This window comes from Chaetodon auriga, chromosome 2 (assembly GCF_051107435.1).
Source record: "Chaetodon auriga isolate fChaAug3 chromosome 2, fChaAug3.hap1, whole genome shotgun sequence".
NCBI lineage: Eukaryota > Metazoa > Chordata > Actinopteri > Chaetodontiformes > Chaetodontidae > Chaetodon > Chaetodon auriga.
Window position 1 is genome coordinate 22,915,487 of NC_135075.1, and position 24,883 is coordinate 22,940,369.

General features: G+C 41.8%; 2 protein-coding genes and 2 non-coding genes across 4 annotated transcripts; 2 read left to right on the top strand and 2 right to left on the bottom strand.

Moving 5' to 3' along the window:
- Window positions 1-369: 369 nt before the first annotated feature.
- nfatc2b (nuclear factor of activated T cells 2b) lies at window positions 370-10,293 on the bottom strand. The gene is made up of 10 exons (XM_076747826.1): window positions 10,082-10,293; window positions 7,924-8,905; window positions 7,614-7,785; window positions 6,969-7,171; window positions 6,246-6,418; window positions 5,880-6,020; window positions 3,957-4,012; window positions 3,574-3,706; window positions 1,892-2,530; window positions 370-589 (listed from the first exon to the last, which is right to left on the bottom strand). Exons 1-10 carry the CDS (start codon window positions 10,206-10,208, stop codon window positions 543-545), a joined length of 2,673 nt encoding a protein of 890 aa, XP_076603941.1. The 5' UTR covers window positions 10,209-10,293; the 3' UTR covers window positions 370-542.
- Window positions 10,294-11,546: 1,253 nt separating this feature from the next.
- Window positions 11,547-11,619, top strand: trnat-ugu (transfer RNA threonine (anticodon UGU)). The gene has a single exon. It is a non-coding gene; the product is annotated as a tRNA-Thr (tRNA).
- A 1,375-nt stretch (window positions 11,620-12,994) lies between these two features.
- trnat-ugu (transfer RNA threonine (anticodon UGU)) lies at window positions 12,995-13,067 on the top strand. The gene has a single exon. It is a non-coding gene; the product is annotated as a tRNA-Thr (tRNA).
- Window positions 13,068-13,986: 919 nt separating this feature from the next.
- cyp24a1 (cytochrome P450, family 24, subfamily A, polypeptide 1) lies at window positions 13,987-20,573 on the bottom strand. The gene is made up of 12 exons (XM_076748994.1): window positions 20,278-20,573; window positions 19,918-20,108; window positions 19,690-19,783; window positions 19,506-19,599; window positions 19,052-19,143; window positions 18,556-18,667; window positions 17,391-17,536; window positions 16,402-16,568; window positions 15,702-15,780; window positions 15,163-15,360; window positions 14,915-15,026; window positions 13,987-14,309 (listed from the first exon to the last, which is right to left on the bottom strand). The coding sequence occupies exons 1-11, from the start codon at window positions 20,533-20,535 to the stop codon at window positions 14,916-14,918; spliced, it is 1,542 nt and encodes a 513-aa protein (XP_076605109.1). The 5' UTR covers window positions 20,536-20,573; the 3' UTR covers window positions 13,987-14,309; window position 14,915.
- Window positions 20,574-24,883: the final 4,310 nt, after the last annotated feature.

Genomic DNA, 24,883 nt, shown 5'->3' on the forward strand with positions numbered 1-24,883 from the left:
ATTTTGAAGTATTTCAATTTTACTATTTGTCTTTATGCAATACACTGAATATTTGAACATGCCTGTACTGCCTCCTATAAGTTTTTACAGAAAGGAGATTAATTTTTAATTGTAGAAATGATACATCTAATTAACTTCAATACAAAGTGGTTGTATTAGCTAATTAAAAAAAAAAAAAGTGTTGAATGAGGATATTTGAGTTTCTCTTCAGTCTGTTCCTGCTCTTAATGCAAACACACTGAATCATAGAAACAGATTTTTTTTAATATAAAATATTTTATACATGCTTACAAAGAGCAGTTGTACAAATATATGAACAGAGAGAAGTCAAACAGGTTAAAATAAAGACAAAATAGATGCACGGTCTAAGGTAACACACATGTTGTACTATTTTTGCTAAGGATTAAAAAAAAAAGTATGACAATATTAAAGGCTAACAAACAGCTGATCTGTTTTTCATGTGAAATGTTGTAGCTGAGTTTGGAAAGTGAATATTGTCTGCTTAAACTTAACGTCTGATGGACATCAGGGCTGCTGCAGGATCACTCTCCATTGTGGCCTTTCAGATCTCTTCTTATGATGTCATTCACTGGAAAACATTACAAATAGATGTGAGCAACTTTAATGTTCACAAGTACACTGTGATAAAGCAAGACAACATGGTTATTTGATATGTGATTATCAACACATTATACATGTTTGCTTTGTTGGAGGTTCTGGGGGTTGTCCGGTGTACAACAGTGTTTTGTTTTGATCGATTTTTGTAGCCATTTAATGCTTTTGACAGAAAATGAGAGAGAGGGATGAGGAATGCAACAAAAGGTTGCCAAAACCTCCAAGATTTCTAAAGAAATGTTCTAATTTCACACAAAAATCAGCCAAATGATAACTTCTGCAATGATGTGAAGAACTGCAATTACATTTATGTCCACGAGATGTCTCTATTATAAAGATTCATGTGATTCATTCAGCGTTTCTGGACTGATCAAGGACGATTGCTGCACCTGAATCTTTTGACAGAAATAATAAATAGATTATCAATATTAAATCTAATCTCACAATAACTAATAGAAATAATAACATTAACTCAGGAGTACATAATGAGTAATTTGCTTCTGATGCTCATGAATACACATTGATGTAGAGACCTAAACTTTCACTATTACCCCAGTCTGTGTCAGCGACCAGAACAAAGGACATAGCTGCTTTTTTCTTTTTTTTAAATTTAACCGCAGGTGTGTCTGCATGTATTTGCTAATACAGTAAACTTCCTGTTCCTGTCTCCTATCACAGAGGGTTAAACACAAACGTTCCCCCGCAGAAAAAAAGGTCAGACTACATCGCTTGTTCTCTGCTTCACGGTGGTGTTGCTTCTTTCTCTTTCATTGTCCTCAAATGCAACAAGAATCATAAGCAAGTTGATTTATTTCAAATCAGACTGGGCATGCTCACTCTTCAAGTACACGCATGTGTGTGTCAGAGTGAGACTGAAAGAGATAGGAAAGTGAATAGAAAGGCCCCACAGAAAACCACAACGCAGGATTTGCAAGCATACAGTTGCAGTGTGCGTGTATGCATTTGCAGACTGGACCACAATTACCCATCCTCCAGGCTCCAGTATGTCATGTCAGACTTCAAGTTTGTTTGTTCTTTTCTCGATATCCCTTCATTAAATTTTTTGTGAAGCAATTAATGCAATATTGTCTGCAACCTAGCTGAACATTTCAGTGATCTGTTGCTTTTAAAAGACTTTTTAAAACTAAACATGTCTGAACATGGCTGACGGCAAAACTGCTTTTGCTGCCAGAAAGTGCTGCCCTTGTTAGTACACACAAAAAGTCAAGACTGAAAAAGCAGAGAATCAGAGAACAATACTAACAGTAATACTCACCATCCTCCAGGTAAGTATAGCGGAGGTTCTCCTGTTTGACTGTGACCCTCTCTGGAGCTCGTTCCTCGTGGTTTCCTCTCCCAGAGCTGATCTGGGTCAGACGCTCGCCGCCTGGCTCCACTCTGCCTCCAGCCTTCCCTTGAGCTTGACCTTGGATGTATCTTGAAGGTGGTGACTTTCCCAGAGGCAGCACCTTCTGCACAAAACTCTGATGTCTTGGCATCAAACAGGCCTCTAATGAATCACCAATGTGAGGACCTTCGCCCAGTTTGGCCACAGGGGCTCTGGCACTGACACATTGGCTGGGAGAGGAGGCTGGGTGGGAGGCCATTGGTGATCCACAGAGGAGGGCGGTACCACAGTTGCTGTAATGTTGGTTTGCGCTGTGGTACAGCATGGGACTGTTGATCAGAGTGCTGGATGGGTAATAGACTGGTTGGTCGTCCAGTGGATCAGGGGTTAGCATGTGGGCTCTGGGGTCGACAGTGGTTAGATGGTACAGTGCTGGAGAAATATTCAGGGCTTGAAGGTTGCTGTCTTGCTCCAGGTGATGATAGAGTGACTTCATAGTCAGAGACTGATTGTCTGAGTAACCGTACGAATTCAACTGGTAGTCGTCCAGAGGCTCTGCTTTAATAGCTAGAAAACAAAAACAACAATCATTCAGCAAAGGAAGACAAGACAGATCAAATTAACTCACTGACAAGAGCACGAGTACAGAAACAAAAGTTTAACAGAAACAAAAGTCACACTAGTCTAGACACAGTGGCTCTAACGTAAGTGCTAACATTGATGTTTAGCTGGTAGTGTTTACAGGGATCTTAGTTTAGCCTGTTGGCATGTTAACATTTACTTTTTAAACACAAAGTGCAGCAGAGGCTGGTGGCATTCATTTTGCAGATATCTGGTAATAAACCAAAGTAATGAGAAGTTTAAATTTTGGCATGATGGTGGTGCTACATGAAAACTCAGGGGATAACCGAAGTCAGAATTTACTGTCATGAATATTGCATACAACCACAAATGTCATCTCATGGTGGTGCTAGAGCAAAAATCAAGGGCTCATCACCAGGAGTGAATGTACATCTGCATTTCGGCTGTGGGTATTAAATGTACTGTGGGTGGAGAGCATTAGCAGAAACAGTAGCAGAGTGACAAATTTTCCAGTTTTAGAGCAAGTGAGAGTTGTTCCCCTACGCAAAAACCTGTGTTGCGGTTGCCTTTCACTGCTAACAGCTACTGACTGATTGATTTCTTGTGAAACTGTACAACATCACTGTAAATAAGTATCATAGACTTCTGTCACAACTGTGCTAAACTGTCTTCTGGTTGAAATGCACCTTTTAATTGTTTAGCAGATAAATCTAATCTGATTCAAGTGCCGCCATTTAATGTAAGTTTGACTTACTCAAAGGTGACTTGAGCTAGCGCACATTCGCCACAATAGCAACGTCATAACCTGTTTAATGCTCTGTTTATGTTCATCATCATTTAGTGGTATCAGTGTAAAAGAAAAGGTCCAGATGCTTGTTCCATGCTTGCATCAAGTCTTTCAGCTTGAGGCTTGTGTTGACAGAGGTGAGAAAGTTTTTCTGTTGACCTTTCAGTCACCTTACCTTCACTCAAAGGTACCCCTCCTCCTCCTGTAATGACAGAGCAGAGATGCTAGCAGATATATGTACCTTTCACAGGAGTGTAGATGAAGTGCTGAGGCTGACTGCGCTTCTTCTTCCCGTTGATGACGTAGAAGTTGACTTTAGCCGGCTGGGAAATGGTCCGGTCTCGGTACGGAGGGACCTCGACGAATAGCATGTTCTAGAGAGGGATTGTGACACAACATGAAAACTCTTCAGACAAACAGCCATAAAACAGAGAGGCGTTGGCAGCCCCAAATCTCTTGCTTGTGTGCTTTAGATCAAAGTCTTTCAAAAGTGAAGTCATTTAAATATGAAATATGTGGCAGCATGGGGAGGCACACAGCAAAGTGTGGTCATAGGTGAATTTGTAACCGGTTATGTAAATCTATGGTTCATGTGTCAGTGCAGGTGAGTGGAGGTTAACTCACAGCTTGTGTTTTGTCTCTGTCCACAGTGGCTTCCACCTCCCAGATTTGCTGTCCATCTGAATGCAGACATTAAAGCAGTGGAAGTTTAAAGCAGTGTTTTGACATTTGGAGAATTATGCTTATTCACTTTGTTGACGAGATGAGACCACTTTCATTTCTGTACAAAAAATATGAAGCCGCAGCAGCCAGTTAGCTTAGCATAAAACTGAAAATGGGTAAACAGCTGGCCTGGCGTTTTCACTGAGGGTTATACAGTATGATTAACTATTTCTGGGCTTTAGACGTGCTGAGATTTTGTTACCTTCAGCAGGATGTTTCCCCATTTCCAGTCTTTGTGCTAAGCTAAGCTAACTGGCTGTAGCTTTAAATTTACCAGCCAGATATGTGAGTAGCATTTATCTTCTCATCTAACATGTTTGACTGCTTGAAAAAAGCTGAATTTGTAAGAAATCACATGATGTCAAACCTTTCTTTAATTTACAGTACGGCATGTGAGCACATGTACAAACAGTCAGTGGAAAACAAGCTCCCCTTCTACGTCTGCTTTAGTGTTTCATTCCCACCTCAGTTTTTACCTGCTGTTTCTGTTTTCTACCCACGCTTTGAAAGAAACAAAAAAGCCTCTGCTCTGGGTCTGAATCTTTATCAGTCTATCTAACCACATCCTGTTGCATAAAACCCCACACCAAGCAGTAGGGAGGCTTTACATGCAGTCAACTGTACCCATCCTGCTCTCAAACCATGTAACCCAGCAAGTTTGTGTGGGCAGAAAGAGCAGACACAAGGTGAGAAATTTCCATGTAGAAATAAATAAAAGTTGTCACCTCCAGTAAAAGTTTAAACTAATGGCTCATTTTGCCAGAATTAAAAGTGGGGGCTGAAAGAAGACGTGCGTCACCGAAAGCTGATGTTGCCTGGGCGATATGCAAATCATCTGAAAATACAAATACTATGTGAGTAGGTGAATACACTACAGCAGGATATTGCCTCAGAGGTATGTGGATGTTGCATAAAATATGAGTCTATTTTAATCATAGAAACCTCACAGGTCAACATAACACACACATTAAGAGTTTTCATAATATCTGGACGCACAGCATAAAGGAAATTACAGGAATAAAGGAACATTTGGGGAAATATGCTGATTCACTTTCCAGCTGAGACTTAAACAAGATGATCGATACCACACTCATGTGTCGGTAAATGTTAAACTACCACCAGGAGCTGGTTAGCCTAGCTTAGCATATAGACTTGAAACAGGGGGAAACAGCTAGTCCGACAAAATCAGTACAAATACAATATAATATAAGTATACAAGTTAAACGTGATGGTAGGTGGAATTGTGTACAACAATTTGTGGTTTTATGGGCATATAGGAGCTGGACTGGTGCAGTGACTTCCTGTGGATTACTGAAATATACTGTGATAATGAGCTTTAGAGGTGCTGGTAGGCAGATTTTTACCTTTGGACATAGCAAGCCTTGCTCTTCTCTGTTGTTATTCATGCTAAGACAGTGAACTTGCAAGCTGCTGACAGAAGCTTCATATTTAACATACAGACGTGGGAGTGGTGTTTATCTTCTCGTTTAACTCTCAGCAGGAAGCACATTTCCCAAAATGTCAGATTATTCTTTAAAGTACAATATCATTATATGGTGTGGCACATCTTTTTTTGGGGCATGTTTGCCTTTATAAGAAGCAGACAAAAACAGATGTATTACATGCGACAAAGGTCTCCAGCTAGAATTTAACCAGCAGTTAAAACCATGTGGCCACACAGCACACACTGCAACCACTCAGCTACCAAGACACTACCTGTGGCTCATCTTTGGTACTTAGAAAATCTAATTAGAGTGAGTTCAAAAAGCCAAACACGTCATGACTAGACATTAAGATTACTGGTCAAAAAAATCTCTTCCTCACCTTGTGTCTTCTCTGAGAATATCACTTTGGAGTCGGATGTGAAATTCTGTCCGGTGAGGACCATTTGCTGACCACCAAGCACTGAGCATCGGTCCAGGTCCTGCCTCTCGACTGCAGGGAGCTCCTGAGCCGAGCGCTGGGCTGAGGAAACAGGAAGGCACAGGTGTGTGAAAGAGAACACAGGTAAAAAGAAAAAAAGAAAAAAAAATCCAGTGTATTGAATGAATCAAAGGTTTGTTTTGCTTCTTATGAATTCAACTTTTCATTTCTAAGAAGATATTTCATCAAGTTTACACATATAGATATAAACAGTAATGTAAAGATAAAGATAAGTTCTACAATACTCTGTGTCAAAACACTCCTTACAGCATTCAATAGGATCAGAGGCGACTTGAAGGGACAAGAGCTGGCCTCCAGGTTGAGGAATGTGGATGCGAAACACCAAACGCACACGGGTGTTTTTCCGTCCAATGTCCGTCTCACCGTTCCTCAGCTCAATGTCGGCATTTCTCAACTTCAGGATTCCTACACAGTCAATCCTGTGAAAGGTAAGAAATGACAGATAAAATGAAAGAGTGTTGTGAAATCAGGCCATCTGCTGGGAATACAGTCAGGCTATAGTTCTGTGTAATCTGTGTATGTTTCAATTAGTCAGATTTGTTCATCAAAGTCATGACACTTTGATCCAAAATTACTTTTCTGTTCCTGTTTTGCAGTGATTCATTGTACGTCAAGTTCATCAAAACTGTTGGCCTTTCCTGGAAAAACTGTCTGGCACACAGGAAGTGATGCATTTTATATTTCCGTTAGCAACAACAGCAACTGGTCTGGAGCAAAAACCTTGTTGCTTGTATGAGCGGCTAAAGCCAAAATGGGTGAGGATAGAAAGAAAAGTGCAATTAGCACAGAAAACTTTATGAACAGAATCAAAGAAAACAGAGAGCACAGCACTGGTGACTCAGTTCAGTGTATCTCTGCGTCTGTAACTTTAGGAGATGACGAGCAAAATGCCACTTCTGCAGATCACTGATTTATGTGTGATTTATTTTGTTTAACATGTATCCCACAGTTTCTCCATGTGCTACTCACACCACTCTCATGTGGTTCTTCGGCTCCAGGGGGATCTCCAGCACTTTGGTCCCGTTCATAATTCTCTCCATGCTGGGTGTGGTGACGGTCTTCCCGGTGATGCGGTGGACCTGGTAGAACGCGTGGGGTTTCAGGAGCCTCTCGTCGGCTGTTCCTATGAAGACCTGCAGTCCCAGTGGAGCTGTGCCTTGGTACCCACGGAGCTAATAAGGGCAACGAAGGCAATTAGATGCATGCTTCACACTGAATTAAACTGTAATACCATTAATGCCCATAGCTGCAGAAATCTCTTTTCCCCGTGGGGATGATTTCACAGGTCGCTATTTAACTGGCATAGCAAGAACCCAGCAGCAATGACTTATTAATTAACCCACCAGAGCAGCAAATAGGCCAGACCCATGTGCCAAAATGGTTATGATATGTCAATGTCCCTGATTTGTAATTATGAGAGGTTTTTCCTCTCATAATGTCCTCATAATTTCTTCTTGTGGGAGTCGTGACATGAGGATCTTTCATTCATTTGCATGGCTGTCAGCTTTACACAAACACAACACAATCCAGGAAATACCATCTTAAATTTACTGCGAAGTTTCTTTCCTGCTTGCTTCTCCTTCTGTGCACAAACAAAACCCCCCAAAAAAGCACCTGAACTTCTGGATGCCCTCCGTTAGATGTCTTTACGGCTCCTCGGCTGCCCTCGGTCTCATAGTGAGCTCTGTGGTGAGATTTGGGTTGTTGCTGGATAAGAAGCTCGTACTGGCCGGACTGATGGGGCAACGACCGCTCTAAAGATGGAAGTGGAGTCACGGGCAGACCACTGAGACCAAAGACAGACAGAGAAAGACAGAAAGGTGGAGAAAATTAAAGAAAGGGTGTCAATTAAATGGTGTAAGAACTGGTCATTTTGTGCTTACATTTGAGTTCTGTAAGTAATAAGAAAGGACAAACAACACACCCGAATGCTCCATGGTGGGCCGGATGAGGAAGAGGCCACACAGCTGGGAGCATATAGAGGGTTTCAGACTTGACTTCGGCCCCTGCCCGGTCCATCCTCTCCTGCTCACTGGCCCAGTCATACCCCTCTCCATGCACACAGTCCTGTCTTTGGGCCTGCCCATGTGGATTTCGCACCATTGCAGAGGGCATTGCTCTGGGCAGACTGGAGCTCAGGCTGCTCAGCATCTCCTCCAGGACCAGGGAGGAGGTCTGGGCTATGGGCTGGAACTCAGCTTGGGCCTGGTATTGGTGGGAGTAGAAAGATCCGTGCTGCTCATGGGGCGAGGGGATGGGGCTGGGACTGCGGGAGCGCTGCTTGACAGGAGTGCCCCCTTGACAGGAGTGGGCCTCGTAGGAGCGTTTTCCGGGTGAGGCAGAGCGGGAACGCTGGTGGGGAACTGATGTGGTGGTACGTTGGTGCTGGGGCAGAAGATAGGTCTCGTCCGTGATGCTGTTGCGGGGCGAGGCTCCTGGAGAGGAGTGGGCGGAAGAGGTGTGGATGCCCTGCAGGCCCGGGCAGAGGTCTAAGCCAGACAACCCCATGCCACAGCCTCCATTAGAAGGGGAGACGCACGGTGAAGCCACAGGGGAGTACACCTCTGCAGGCCAGCCTGTGGAGGAGTTACTGCTGGCAGGGCTCACACACTCCCTGTAGGCCCCCAGAGCTTTGGTGCCAGGGCTTGGCTCCAGGGTCTGAGAGCTGAGAGAGTCACCCGAGGGAGTGATCTCAATCCTGGGGCTGGGAGCAGGCATGGTCCCCGGTCTTGACGCCAGCCCCAGTGAGTCAAACACTGCCCCTGACAGGTGTTCTGTGGTTGGGCTGTGAGAGTGGAGGTCCTGACTGGAGGCTGGATGGTTGGAGCTGGAGATGTACACAGCGTGATGGTCGACCACCAGCACAGGAGGCTGGTTGTCGTTGTGAAGGAGAGCCCCTGAGTCATCTGTCAGTAACCAAAGTAAGGATTAATTTGTGCACAATTTAAGTACTTAACCACTTGTGGTATCCTGAGATAATTCAAAGACCCCCTCCAGACATGTTTTAAGACATATAAAAATAATCATCATGACTTAAAAATTATAGTCTGATGCATAAAAACTTAATTCAAAAATCTTTAAAGTAAATCTACACTTTTGCCCGCGTACGCACAGGAGGCTCCAAGTTTCCGCATCACGCTTGTGTAACTTACACACTGGAACAACGATTGGCTCAAAACTAGTTGTGATGCATTCACAGTCCATCAAGACCAAAGCCTCACGACACAACAACAGATTCTCCCCGAGTGCAGCTGCACCAAAGCCGGGGACCCCTACTGACACTGAGTCCCATCAGGCTCCACAACATCAAAGTCTTCACATCTTTCAATATGTTACATCAATACATCTTTTTGGATTGTTTTCTCGGCTCATTGCACACATTCTTTATACTTTATACTGTGAACATTTGTTCTCAGTGAATGTTTTCAATTTCAAAACATTGTACAGCTCTTTTTCACTTTCATATTTGTATTGTAAAAATGTCTATTTCATATTTAAGATTCTTGATTTTACTTTTTATTTTTTTTTTACTTTCATTTTTCTCTTACTATGTTTATTGTTATGCACCAAGATACCAGGCCAAATTCCATGTATCTGAGACGTGATTCCAACGTCTCTACATCATCTCGTACGTCCACGTGTTAAATTCACATTTAAGATGAGCAGAGAAACTTTCCTCCTGTTGTAGGTGAACGAGTCAAACTCTGCACATTATTTTACAGAGGGAAACTCAAACATCGAGAAGAGTGACAAGAAGAAAAACACATTTTAGAGAGGAAAGAAGAATTTTGAACTTTTTTCCTCCTTCGAGTTGGGAGTCTAATTGATTTCCCCCTCAGAGGAGGATTACAGTAAAACATCTGTACCTGACAGCTAAGTGCTTACTGACGGGTATCCCAAAGCCTTCAAAAGCCTCCAAAAGCCTCTTCAATACTTTTAAATTCAAGGTCAACACAAAGCCACCATTTCTCTACGTTATAAATAAAAAAAAATACTCATACTAAGTATAATAAAATGCTCAGAGAAGATCATAATGCATCCTAATGATAAGTCTCTGTAAAAGCAAAATAACTGCCACACACCTTTTCCACAGCCGACAGGAAAATCTTCTCCAGGTGAATTATAGAGAAACAGGTCGGAGAAGTCCAGCTCCTCCTGGCTTATGTCTTGCGCCAGGCCCTCCGTGAGCCCCAGACCTCCAGAAGTCATCTCCAGGTTAGAATATTTCAATTGTCTTTCGACAAGGTTACAGTAATTAAAGAAACTGTCAGAGTTCTTCTAAAGATGCGTTTAAAACACAGAGAGGCGCTCAAATAAAACATCCAACACCGTGACAAGAAAAAACGCGCAGCGACCGACGCTTCCTGTCACTGCTGATGGTGACAAGCGGAGAGGAGGTGCGGACCTGCCTTTGTGTGTGTGTGTGTGTGTGTGTGTGTGTGTGTGTGTGTGTGTGTGTGTGTGTGTGTGTGCGTGCAGCTTTAGCTCCAAACGCAGGCCTCATTTCCTCCTGTGCGTGCCGAGCAGAGTGACAGCATACCTGCAGTATTATGAAGCATAAGGGGAAGCACAGTGCAGGCCCTCCAGCGATCTGTTCTCTGTTGTCATACGATAATGATATGAAAATGGGGACAGGTCACATTGTCATTATTTCAGCTATATATAGCTTTATGTTTTGCTTTCTTTCTTCTTCTGCCGTATCTGTCGTGTGTTTATCTGCTGACCCAGTTGTTGAGCTACTGTGCACAATTTCCCTTACAGGTACAAACAAAGTTATGTAGAATTGAATTGAATTCCTGTGGCGTTACTTTAAATCTAGAAACAGCCTAAAAACAAGGACAACAAAGATGGGTACATCTACTATCCATTACATCCATAAGTATATAATAAATAATTATGTACATACAGTACAAGCATGCGAATAGTACAAAGGAATAAATATTGAATGGGTAATGTATGGAGTGGGGGGTTATGTGTAGGATACATGTGACAGTTAGGAATGAAATATCAAGTTAAGTAACATACAGATTATCCAATTCATGCATTAAAATGGCCTTTAAAACAGAACGGAAGTTTTCCCTCACAATGAAAAAAAGATGAAGAAAAAAAAAGTGAGTGTTGACAGCTTTTGGCCACTGGGTGGTAGTATTGTACAATTCCCATCCACACAGAGTTCAGCGTCTGTTATTTAAAGGGTCAGTTCATCTACAATAAAAAACACATGAGCAGTATTTTTCCCACTCATGTTCGGTGGTTTGTAGCTGTGCAGAGACCATAGATGTGTTTAAGAGAGCTCTGCCTTTACTCCGTTAGCCAACTGGGCAGTCATCTTCAGTCCTCTCCACATTATTAGAATACATGCTATGATATAAGTCATTAAGTAGCCTGTGTATTTTTCCAAAACAATGCAGGTACACTTTCTTGTTATGCTCTCATTTTGTTATTATTGTTTTTATTATCCTATTAAGAAGACATTGGATCATACTTCAGTCAGCTCTCATCCTTCATCTGGTTCGCTGTGTAACAGATGACTCAGTATCAGAACGTGGCTCTATAGCTCAGTGGTTAGAGCACTGGTCTTGTAAACCAGGGGTCGTGAGTTCAATCCTCACTAGGGCCTTCTCTTTAAGTGCAAACAAGATACCTTAAGTTAAAGTTGTGCTTCTCTCTTCAAAAAATAAAACAATAATGATAGTTGAACATGTGAACAGCAGTGGGTTTTGTCTGTTCAAAGTGTTCCTGTTACGCTCACAACAAGCTCCTTTTGTAACCATCTCCTCCTTAGTAGAAAGTATATCTAATGAATAAAACGTATACAGTAAATATAGAATATAATAAAACAATACACTTATTCTAAGCTGTTTTGGACAATAGCCAGATGACTGTGATGTAAACTTCATGGCCACACCACCAGACGTAGGTGACGTATTTGTTTTTTTTGCAATTTGTTTCAACAGGCCCTTTAAATGATCACAGGCCTTTAAAATGTGCATAGACAGAAACAGTATTTCCATTCATATCTGCACTCTTGAACACACGCTGCAGTAACGTCACAGTTTTCTTTACTTCTTGACTCACAGAGGAAGGAATCAGCAGATATTCCCACAAATCATGAATATATAAACATACTCATGTGTCACTCGTTGTCTACTGTCTCCAAAGGTTTTCATCTTGATTTATTCCTCCTGACTCACGAAGCCTCTTGGACTGGAGGCATTTTAACCTTTTCTGACTGGTTCACATGTCGATGTCACCTGAGGTCACATGTGAGTCCTTAGGTCACATGGAACTCATGTGAGAGTCATCAGCGTGGCATGCATCAAAGTATTTTCAAAGTATTAGTTCTGACTGTCTAAGATGTGAACACTGCTGTCCTCAAAGGAGCATCCTCTGCGCTTAAGATCGAGGGAGCAAGCAGGGGTGGAAGAAATACTCAAATCTTTACTCACAGTGAGGGAAAGTACCACAACCACTACTTTATACACTGTACTGTGAGGTCGTTCAGTCCAGTGGTTCCCCACCAAAGGGCCACAAGATAAATCTGATGGAAAGTAAAGCACAAGTACCTAAAATATTACTTAAGCAGAGTACTTGAGTAAATGTAATTGACATACATTTGTGATTATATAAAAAATTCAAACCACAAAGGAGGAAGTACTTGAATTGCCTCTCTGTTTCTCTTTTTATTATTTGGGTTAGTTACAATCCAATCAATCCAAATATAGTAACGTGACGTTTAAGCTCCTAACCTCATAACGCTCTTTCTTAACACAAGCAACCCAGTAAACTTCAATATGCAGTAACAGTAGGCGAGGATCTTGTGTAACATGATTTTGAGATTGTAGGATTGGGTCAGAATAGTAAAACACATGTTAACACTGACCCTCGCTGATTAGGAACCAAGGGTGATAGATTAGATAAGGTGCAAAGCAAAGTGAGATTGATTTATCCATCTGCAGTTCTCGTAAAATGTGCATTATATCTCATCACAGCAGGGCCCTATAGCTCAGTGGTTAGAGCACTGGTCTTGTAAACCAGGGGTCGTGAGTTCAATCCTCACTAGGGCCTGAGCTTCACTTTAAGTTCTCCCTATGAGAAGATAATATATGTACTCCTTACGTCCTTAAATGTAGTGTTCAAATACATGCGGCACAATACAAAGTACAATATTTGCCTCTGAAATCAACTTAAGAAGAGCACCAAAAGGAAATGTTCATCTTAACAACAAATAGCTCAAAACCACAGTGCATCTACTCATTACACCAAAATGTGCTGCAGGTTGCAAATGCTGTTCGTTATCTACAGCAGTGGTTTCCAATCTGGGGATCGGGCCCTGCCAGAAGGGCTCCAAGTCTTTGCTATGCATGATGGTAAACTTTGGCTTATGGACTGTTGTTTTTGGTTAAACAAGCAATTTGAAGATGTCCCTCTCTGCTCTGGGTAATTATAATCACCATTTTTCACAACTTTCTGGCACTTAATAGACAAACAATTATTCAATTAATCAAGGAAAATTAAAGACAGATGAGTCTGTAATGATAATAATCATTAGTTGCGTCCTTATTTTCAATGTAAATGGTAAAAAATGGTAAATGTCTGAACGTCAAAAGCCAACAAGATTGTGAAACTACACAAAATCCATGAAAACTCAGCTATGTTTGAAAGTATTTACAGTTCAGCAGTTTGTGGATGGATTAGCTCGATTTAGTCTATGATGATGTGAATACTTACCTAACTCTGCTCCTCGTGCTGTAAAAAGTCCACATTAGCCAAAGATTTTAACACTAAATCTTGCCAATGAACCGCTTTGACCAATAAAAACAGGAGCGGCTTTGATTCATTTTTTAAAATTTTTATTTCAGTGAATAAAATATGTCTCTACATAAAACAATGTACAATAATACAATATTATAATTGCACTTGATATACACAATGAAAAATAAACATATGTGTGGCCTACATACATATATATATATATAAGTTATTAAACAAAGAAAACCAAAAAGTAATAGGTTGACATTTACATACACGACTGAACTGACGACATTACATTAAGATTTGAGGACAGCTGCCTTGGTACAACATTCAGTTTGTACATAACAACTGGTATTTTGGTCAGTCATTAATGGTCATAAGCAATACTTTTTAATAAGCTTGAGGTATTTATGGCGTGATTACATGTATAATAATTTCTTTGTCTTTCTTTTCTATTTACAGAGCAGCAATACAGGGAGTCACTGGACCATCAGGGCCATGGTAACAGAGGTATCATCTTTCTGTCACTACGTCCAGACGAGTTGAATATGGAGCCTGAGAGGAGAGGGGAAGAGGAAATAATGAATTAGCATGAATGCCACAGTCTGCATGTTCTTCTGTAGTTACAGTGAATGAGGAAGCTACATTAGAGTTACATTTCTCATGAAAGATCAGACTCATAGTAGAAGATTGGTACCACTCTGGTGTCTGTAGGGTAAATATGAAGCTACAGTTAGCTTAGCTTAGCTTAGCACAAAGACTGGAAACAGGGGGAAACAGCTAGCCTGGCTCTGTCCAGTGGTTCTGATGGTAGCTCAATAATTAACGTTAATGTTAATGTTATATTTCATCTTTTTTTTTGTTGTTTTGATATTTATATTTTTTATTTTTGTACTGATTAAATATAAAAGATATAATATGTAAATTAGTGAGTTTTATAGGTGCTGGTAGGTGGATTTGTTAGCACTGGGCAGAGTCAGGATAGCTCTTTCCCTGTTTCCAGCCGTTGTGCTAAGCTAAGCTAACTTGCTGCTTTAGCTTCATATTTAGAGAGTGGTATCAATCTTCTTATCTAACTCTTGACAAAGGAGAACAAGCATATTTCCCCAAATGTCAAACTACTGTTGGAAAAAAAGCAAAAACAGAGATTTTCTTCTCACCTCATCTCTTGATGAAGGCAACAGGAAGTTCTCTATTGGGAACCAAAAGTCCTGAATGGATCACGTCGAGCGGCTCATTGTCTGTTGCCACAATCTCGTAGTCTCTGACCAACTGCAAGGACGATTTGATCAGTCAGTTAAAGCTTTGTGAGAGTCATGTGACAGAAAAATCAAAGAGAATCTGCAGGTAGTGTTATGAACGCTGGTATTACATGAGTCTATAACTGAACTGAACTGTCTGATCTTACCCAGCACATGGCCAGCTGCAGCTGCAGCTCTGCCAGCCGTCGGCCGATGCACATCCTCTTCCCGATGCCGAAGGGAACGTGGGCAAAGGGGTTGATGGTGCCGTTCTCCCGCAGCCAGCGCTCAGGTTTGAACTGCTTCCCATCGTCAAAGTACTCCTCGTTAGAGCCCAGAGCATGGGTGTTTATCATTAAAACTGTCTGTGAATTAATGAAAATAACAATCTTATTTTTGCTGTTTTACAAATACCACTCAAAAATCACACATGGCACGTTTTTCACTCCTTGCAAAAGAGAAGTGAGACAGGTAGCACGGTAGATTACGAGGTCCAGTAAAGACCTTGTTACTGTAAACCTGATCCCTCCATGCAGTTTACTGAATTGCACATGCTGCTGTATTAGAGTTGCTCCATTTAGACTTTGTACAGTATGTGAGCAGGTTTTTGTAAGACGTTTCGTTCAGACATCAGTCAAATGTAAATGAATACAGGAACGTAATCTGCTCATGTCAGGTGTATGGTAACGCAAACTAAGCCACTTACTCCTTTGGGAATGGCATAATCTCCCAACACAGTGTCTTTGTCCAGGGTCCTGCTGGTGAATGGGACTGATGGCGATAACCTGTAAGAATTTCAAAAAAAAGAAAAAGCGTATGGGAAATATGGCCTCAGCGAAGCTGTAGTGTGGCATAACACACATATCTAAGCTGTTTAACAGGAGCTAAACATACTCCAATGTTTTTCCCAGTGCAAGATGAGGTGAGATATAATCTCCACTCTGAGGGCATGTACATTCCCTGGGTGATGTGGTTATGGAATTAGCCTTAAATAACAGGTTAGACAACTTGTGACTGCATGAGAGGAGAAAGTGGACCGTGTCAGGGTTAGGACGTGAACTGAACGTGACCACACAGCGGATTTTAAGCTGGGACCACTGGTTGTTGCTGGTCATGCCACCATATCTCATGAAGCTTGTTTCTGAGCCAGTCATGTGTGTAAATTTTAATCTCCGTGGTACTGGGTGAAATCATGATGCAGCCAGGGAGTCTGACATGAACATGAGTGTTAATTTAATTTATAAGTAGGTGCTTTGTGATGTACTGCACAGCAATGGCCATTTTTAACTTGATCATGAGCTGTATAGTTGGACATAGAGGTCACTTCAGTCTTGTTTATTGCCTGCTAGGTATGTAACTGCAGTAGCAGCCAGGAGCTTTCAGCAGCTGACCCTGTTGTACTGTACCTCATAGATTCCTTGAGGCAGGCCTTGAGGTAGGGCATGCTCTTGATGTGCTCTCCACATGGGTCCTGGTCAGGAGCTACCACCTCTCTAATCTCCTCCAGCAGCTTCCTCTGGGCGCCGGGGTTACGTGACAGGTTGAAAATAGCCCACAGCATGCTGTTGGCGGTCTAAGAAACATAAGCAGAGCGGGAGAGAGAGAGAGGGGGAGAGGAAGAGAGGAGATGTCACTTAGTGAGGCGGCTACTATAAGTGCATTCCTCAGTGGGGTCCTGTTAGGAGCTGAGGAATGTTTGGGGTTCCTCAAAGGCTCCTCAGTTAACATTACATCCCCACCACGTTCACTTTCCACTTTGAAGCACTGTAACTCCAGCACCTGTTTGCTTTAGAGGCTGAACAGCTTTTTTTTTTTCCCTTTCCCTACTCGAAGGAAAATAGGCGAAAGGTAAAACATTTAAAAGGTTAACCTGTGCTCATGCCTGTACTGTAGGAGGTGTCCTGCAGCTATGTGCTAATCTGTTTTTTCTTCATGAGCACAGAGCGTAAATGAGCAGCTGGAGGAAATAGCTTTCAAGGAATAGTTTGACGTTTGAGGAAATACATTTATTTGCTTTCTGGCTGAGAGTTTGAGGATTGATATCGCTCTCGTGCATTATCTGTCCATTAAGTATTGGGCTACAGCTAGCAGTTAGTTAGCTTAGCTTACAATAAACACAGGAAACGAGGGAAGCAGCTCACCTAAAACGAAATTTATTAGATTAGATTAACAATTTTAAGAGGTGCTGGTTGATGGATTTTGTTACCTTTTTATAGCCAGGCCAACTGATTCCTTCATCTCCACTTTTTATGCTAAGCTAAGCTAACTGCCTGCAACTTCATGCTGAATGGACCCACATGAGAGAGCCATTGATCTTCTCATCTAACTATCTGCAATGAAGCGATTAAGCATATTTTCCAAAATGTCAAACAACATGAGAGTCTTTGTAGCTCACCGTCTCGACTCCTCCAATCTGCAGCTCTGTGATGGCTGCGTAAAGCTCCTTCTTAGAGAGACAGCTGTGATGTAAGATGTCACCGATTAGGTCATCAGGAGCTCTGACGGCGTTCCTCTTCAACTTCTTGTCAATGTAGACTTTGGCTGAGGAAACAATCAATTTGTTAATTGATCTCTGCTTTACATTATTGTAAAAAAAAAAAGAAGAAGAAGAAGATCTGAGACAAAACAAGCCTCATCCTGGGCTTATTTATGAGCATAAATCAACTATTACGATTTTGCATTGCTTGGAGTCTAAATGAAGTTTTTAAAGCACTAAAGTCCTTTTCTTTGAGTATGATTTATGCATTAGATTGTACGTGAGTGTGTGAATCTGAAATGTGTACAGTTCATGATATAAGACAAAACAGCATGCACGTAATGTGTGAAGTTTATGTTCTACTTTTAAAATGATGTTTTGTCCTTACATGACATTACGTCCATATGATCTGAACCGTGTGAGACTGCGAGACGTCCGTGACGCCTCTCTGTTTCTGTACAGCTGTTCCAAATGTTTGATCCCTGACGCTTCATGTGAGTCATAAGTTTCTGAGGGCTGAACATCATTTTAATCACATGACGCAAAAACAAAAACTAACTTTAAGTCTGACAGTTTGTTGCCATTAAAAATACTCAGAACGAATAATAAAACTACCTCACTCGCTCTCACGCAGCCAAAAGTACTTTTTTTTTGCCACCAAATGTCAGGAAAGTGTGTGGTCATGTGTGTGTTTTTGAGCAAGAGGTTGTAACGAGCAACATCCAAACAAACAGCACAACCAGCATCATCTTTCTCCTCCCTCTGTGTGCCCCCTCCAACCCCCTATTACAAATATTTGGCAGATTTCTCCCTCTTAGGTCATGCAGTTTACTACAACTCTGGCTGCCATTTACCCAGAGTACCAAGTACACAAAAAACACAGAGGCAATCAGTTCAAATCCACCCCCCCCTCTGTTCTTCTCTATCTATCATCTGACTGGATGTGAGCACAAACTGGTTTGCATGTCACGGAGAAGAGCAAACTGTACCAGAACTTTGTGATAGTGTGATAGTAATCTGAAGAGGGAGGGGGCTGCCTTTGTGTATCTGGATTTTGCAGTGTAATAGAAATTTATGTTTGTACCTGTGCTGAAAATGCGGTCCCATGCTGCCGTGTGATCCTGCCATGTTTTGGTGTTGAGGCTTTTGTGGAGCTCCACCGGTGTGACCATCATCATGCCAAATGTGCTCATCATCTACAGAAGAAAGACAAAGAAGGCAGAGCAAAGGAGAAAAAAGGGGATTAGGTGTTAAATCTAATCATTGTCACCTCCTCTGAAAATCTTTGATGCAATCCTTTTCAAGGATCATCTGTTTTTTTTTTTTCTTGCACCCACTGCACTGTGAGACCTTTGTGAGCCTTCACTTATTATCTCTCGACTGTGGATGATATTGGTTTGCCCCAGTAAATCCCAGTAAATACAGTGAGAGTGTCAGTCAGATACTGGACTGCTGCATCCATGGCTGCAGTTCAGCTGATGAACCTGATGAACTACAATGATTCTTCAGGTTCAGTCAGTCCCAGGTGTCCCTGCTACAGCACACGCTGCTGCTATGAGCGGAATAACAGGTGAACTCACTGTTTTCACGGCTGTGATGAAGTTCATGGCCTCCTCGTTGACTTTCTCCTGCAGAAGACCAAATCTCTTGTCGTAGAGGACGAGACAAATGGCTGAATGACACAGAAAAGCAAAGAGTGAGATTCAGAGCAAAATGTTTAGACATTTCATTTAAACCTTATTTATATAAAGAGTATAACAGTATCAATATTCATAACATGCACATACAGAAACTGGCATTACAGATACATCCAACTGCTTTGGACAGACAAAATGATAAATTGCAGATCTGAAATGAATAGTTGACTAAAAAGGGACATTTGAAAACTAAACTTTTCACAGTTGTGATTCTCTGTTTTAGCCATTTTATACACTATAGAATAGAGGGAGTAAACAATGAGTCCAGTAACTGATGGTGAGAATAATCCTCACTTGCAGCTCTGATGTATAACTGAACAAAAACAGTTGAACTTACTCTCAAACGACCATTTATTCAGCTCGAAGTACAAGTCTTCTATCTTTCCATTGAGGTTCATTTTTCCAATTCTGCCAACGAAGTCTACCAACACCTGCATGCACACAGAGAAGCTGTCAGCCATGATCACATATTTAAATGGTTGCAAACACAAAGCCTGATTTTTTAAGTATCTGAGCCTCACCTCATTTATTTTGCGATCAAGCTTCACCACCTCTGTAGGCTTCATGAGTTTCTGCTGAAACGCGCTCCTCACCCTCTGCCAGTCCTTCCCCTCCCTGCAAACCAGCAGTTTGGATTCAGTGCGCTGTCATGTAAAACGTTTTTGCCTTTACTCGCGCTCCAAGGTACGTCCAAGACGAGCTGTGAGCATTTTCTAAAAGAATGAAGGAGAAGAGGAAAGGCTGCTTACAGAATGAGGAGTCCGTACGCCTCGTCTCTCATGTCTCTGTACGCTCTCCAGGGTTTGATCTCCAGCCTCTGAGGGTAGCTTCCCTCCTTCCGATAGAGCGCCTCCAGCAAGCAAGGTGCGCCAATGTGCACCGACTCAAAAGAGCCCAGCTTCAGCCGGAAAATCTTGCCGAATTTCTTATGATAATCAACCTGGAATAGATTAAAAGAGACAGCAATCAGTCAGAGAAACCTATCTTGAATAGAAACACACATTTATTATGCTTTTATTCGTTTAAAAACATTATTGCTGGGTGAGAAAAGGCTGTTTTCCCTCAGAAAAAGCAGACGGCTGCAGAAAAACTCTGTCATTTTACTGTACCAGTGCCTCGTGTTGTCTTGTCAGGCCTCCTTTCCGGAGAAGTTCAACCAGGCTGCCGACCAGGGGCCAGTTGGTGGGTCCCGGGATCGCGTCCAGGCTGTGCGCTCTCGACGCAGCGTGAGGGCAGCGCGCAGCTTCCACAGCATCCTTCTCCTCTAGGACGCACACTGAGGATGTTGGCTTGAAGTGCTGCAGTCCTACAGACTTATTTTTCAGCAGCTCAACAATCTGAGGAACTTTTTGAATCTGCGCCCTCATCCTTAAATTTCTAGATCTGTTTTTTTTTTTTTCTTTAAAAAAAAAAATGCGGAATGATCTGATGATTAACAGCGGTTCTTCTTTATTATCTTGGGGGTTTCTCGTTTCTTGGAAGTGTCACACCTTGACGCCAATATATATACCCCGATAGTGTTTATTCCTGCAGTGCACTGAACCAATCAGGGACCGGTCCTGCATGGTGTGTCCGTCGAGCCCACCATTCATTTATGGATCCATGTTGGGAGGATCGTATGACCCCAGAAAGACCGAGGAAGTGCCCTTGCCCCCCCGCCCTCCCTTTATAAATAAACACACAGGCCACATCGGAGGTGACGCGGTTCGCTTGAACCGTGTTTCAGAGCGACCCGCGATCGGAAGAACCGAAACTTTGGCAAAGCAAATACTACTGCCACACTTCAGCACCGTGGGCAAATATTTGAGAGATTGCAGGTTGTGTGTGTGTGTGTGTGTGTGTGTGTGTGTGTGTGTGTGTGTGTGTGTGTGTGTGTGTGTGTTTGCTTTGTTTGTGTTTTGGAGTGTGTGTTCTTTGTGGAGGGGGTGAAAGGGGGTAAGTGGGCATTTTCAGTTCAATTCTCCATCAAAACGTTTATCATAAATGCACATATATGCTTATTAAAAGCATCTAAAATAAGGTCCTCTCAGGAACTTTCTTTTTTAAGGTTTCCAGAAGTTTCCATGTGAAAAATCCAAAGTAGATTTCCCAAACTGTTCCAGCTTTTGCATCAGTGCAAAACCTTTTATTAAGTGCATGTAACACAAAGCAAAGTCTGAAAGACAAGCTGTGAAATTCATCACTTGATGCCTTTTATTAATCAGTTCTTTAATACGGCTTTTGTTCAGATGAGTTTCTACCTGTGGTGAAATCACCATCTTGGATATCACTCTCCTCATGCTCTCATGTACACACACACACATTACACACACACACCGCCCCCTCAGAGCTGGCATGACTTAAATAACATGTGCAGGGGCCCCGTGTTGTTACCCTGTAAAAGTGCACATTCACAGACTCTCAGGTGGCATTGCAACAACCTTGAACCCTGACTGATGTTTGTTGCATATTGGGGAGTTCGCGAGAGCCTCCCCAGATGTAACACACACACACACACATTAATCACCCCCCCCCCCCCCAACGAAAGAAAGAAAAAAACCCACCACCCACGCACACATTTGTTCATTTGCTCTGTCTCTCTCTCTCTCTCAGATTCAGAACAAGCTGTTTACTACATGCCATCACATGATATCAGGCAGCTTTAGCACTATTTCTTTGTCAGTTTATAATTAATATTACACACAGTCTGTTGAAAAAGTCGGTGCAGTTTGAGCTACTTCATCATGAGGAATAGTTCATCATTATTTGTTGTCTTGCAGAGAGTTAGATGAGAGGATCGATGTCTCACCGACAGCCAGTCCGGAAAACAGGAGGAAACACGAGTCTGTCCAAAAGGAACAACTAAAGGGACAACTAATTAACAAGTTTTACGCATTTTGTTTGCTTTATCCATACGAACACTGAAAAAACAAAAAGTTGCAGTTCTATGCAAGGTGTGTGCGAGACGATTTCTTGATCAGGCACAGTGACTTCCTTCAGCTTTGTACAGATTAAACAAACAAGACATGAAGTATTGATTAGTGTGCCTCGGAGGTGCTGGCGGGCAGAGTTTCTTCCTTCGGAAAGGGCCAGGCCCCCTGTTTCCAGACTTTATGCTAAGCTAGGCTAATTTGCTGCTGGCAGTGGCTGTGGATGAGGCAGAGGCTAAAATATCCCTTTAAGCAGTCAAACTTCAAACGCACTGGATCTCACAGTTCTCAAAATAGAAAACTTTCCTCCCAAGAAGAATGACAGCATCAGTAAGGGGCCGTTCAATTATGATGGGAGCAAAGGAGGAAGTCAGGTGACGTTTCAGAGACCACACAGAGAAACCGAATCTGTAGCTGAAATGCAGGGTTTCATTAGACTCCAAAGACCCCTGATGACATCACTTGGGTCATTTTCTCAGAAGAAACTGCCAAACTGTGTTCAGAAGCTGAGAAGCACTCCCCACAGCAGAGTAAACTGGGCTCCATGAGGAAAATTAGTGAAGTTCTCCTTTTAAACATTGATTCACACAAATACTTTCAGCCTCTGGCCTGAAATGCAGGAGCTTAATGGAGGAAAACAGCACAAAAAACTACAAAAAACTATGCAGTTTTCCACTCTCACACGGATTAAACTGGAACTTTTACCATAGAACATCAAGATAGAGCCGAAACGATCAGACGATTGACAGAAAGTTAATCAGTAACTTTTTTTGATGAGGGATTAATTTTTTTTTAGGCTTTAAGGCCAAAAGCTCTGTGGACAGTCAAGTCAATAATATAGTGTAACACTAAAACATTCACTTTTCTACAAGTTTTAAATTATTTATTTGCAGTTTCAGATCTTTAACATGTACATACCAGTGGCAAATAAAAATCCTGCACACTGTAAATACTGTAAACAGGCATAAACCCACTTCATGTGTATATGAAGTTTCAACATTTATTCCTTTGCACGATTTGTATTTGTTTATAATTTATACTTTATTGATATATATAGACATCATTTGTTTTTGATCATTGCTGCTTTATATATATATACATGTTTATATATCCACACATTTTCCAACAAATTGTATCTCTATGACAGTGTTATGCTGATTTCAACATATCTTTGCTCAGCTTTGTTGTCCTTAAAACTGGGTTCAAATCACCTGTATGTGTTCACATACTCGGCCAGTAAAATAAAACTGGGTAAATTAGACTGTTTTCTGCCATTTCATTGATGATTTATCAATTAATTGAGAAAAGAATAGAGACAGATAATGAAAATAATAATTCTTTGCAGCTCTAAATCACTGCAAAATCATCCTGCTGAAAAAAATATATTGTACTGGGGTGCACTGCTTTCGAAACTGAAAAATCAATGGGAATATTTCTACCTAATTTTACTAAAGCTAGCATTTATGAAGAGCAAATTACAAAGTAATAACATTTTAAAGGTGCATTAGCGAACATCAGGTGTTTGCACAATGTGGAGAGAGTGATTTACTTGAGCAGTGAAAAGTGAGAGCGGCGGGTTGTTGAGCAAGGCTTCAGCTCAGGACTTCAACCTCGCAGTGTCCTGGTGTGTACTGGCATATTGAACACGAGGTAACACTGGCAGTGTCACTGACAGCTGGCACTGCGCAGGGAGCAAGTCATGGAGAAAACATGTTTTCTCGTGATGTTCTCTGTACGCAAATAGAGCTACGCAACACCCTCCTCTTTGACCTCATGTAGAATAAGTGACTGCGAAGTTTCGTACCGTAATAAATGTGTTATGGAGGATGTGTGTTTGTGCTGTTTGTTCATCGGAGTCTGTCGCTGCGCTTTCTGTGATTGCACATTAAAAGTCAGCTGACAAAGAGGCACGCTGTTGTTTTTGGTGTGCATGGACAAATTAATGGGAAAAAATATTAATTTTGTAAGGAATTACAAAATTCAAAAATCATAAATGTGTTGCACTGATACATGAACCAAGCACTCAAAGAGACATAATTAAATACATGCTCACCTAAAATGCAGACAAAATGTATCAACATCTCTGTTTTAGGTCTTATATTAAATATATATTAAATAATAACAAAAAAAATACCCCTTATGGTATACACACACCCCCCTGAGCTGCAGAAAAGCAAATTAAAAAATGAATAAATAAAATCATGAAGTTATGTTTGTGTGTTTCAAACATGAACAAAGAAAGAAGACTCATCTTTCAGACTCACGTCTCAAGTGTTAAACGTACTGTTCTCTTTTTGTTTCAGATTAAACTGCAGCGTCCTGACTTGACTGGATGTCCCCGATTGAAACTCTGATTCTTGACCCACTGAACACTCGGCTCTCATCTCATCATCTCTCCTGCGAGACGTCACTTTGATGACGGTGCGACTCTGTGTCTTACGCTCGGATCAGCGAGGGCCCCGTAGTCAGGACATCAGCAAGCAGAGAGATAAGTGATGAACTGAGATAGGGGGCAGCTGACCTCCTCAGGCAGCAGTGGAGTCATCAGCACACAGGGCAGGCAAACCTGATGACTCAAACTCGCTCATGTCCAAATTGACTGACAGGTCAGTGAGTTCGGTGATTGGGTTTGAAGTGGAGGCTGCTCCGTACGCAGGGGTGCAGGCACATGCGAAGGGGAAACGCAGTCACGCACAAAGATGCACATTCATGTATGTAAGTGAGCAGTGAGAGACCACCGTGCTCGAGGAAAAATTACGAGGAGGCCACAGAGAAGGAGATTAGTCGGGATCCATAGCAGAGATGG

Excerpts from the sequence above, each read along its gene's own strand:
- nfatc2b (XM_076747826.1), bottom strand. The coding sequence starts at position 10,208 with ATGACTTCTGGAGGTCTGGGGCTCACGGAGGGCCTGGCGCAAGACATA. Across the intron at positions 6,419-6,968 it reads AAGAACCACATGAGAGTGGT|GATTGACTGTGTAGGAATCC; the intron begins GTGAGTAGCACA and ends TACCTTTCACAG. Across the intron at positions 4,013-5,879 it reads ATTCTCAGAGAAGACACAAG|ATGGACAGCAAATCTGGGAG; the intron begins GTGAGGAAGAGA and ends GTCTGCATTCAG.
- cyp24a1 (XM_076748994.1), bottom strand. The coding sequence starts at position 20,535 with ATGAGGGCGCAGATTCAAAAAGTTCCTCAGATTGTTGAGCTGCTGAAA. Across the intron at positions 20,109-20,277 it reads CAAGACAACACGAGGCACTG|GTTGATTATCATAAGAAATT; the intron begins GTACAGTAAAAT and ends AATCTATTCCAG. Across the intron at positions 15,027-15,162 it reads TGCAGCTGGCCATGTGCTGG|TTGGTCAGAGACTACGAGAT; the intron begins GTAAGATCAGAC and ends TCGTCCTTGCAG.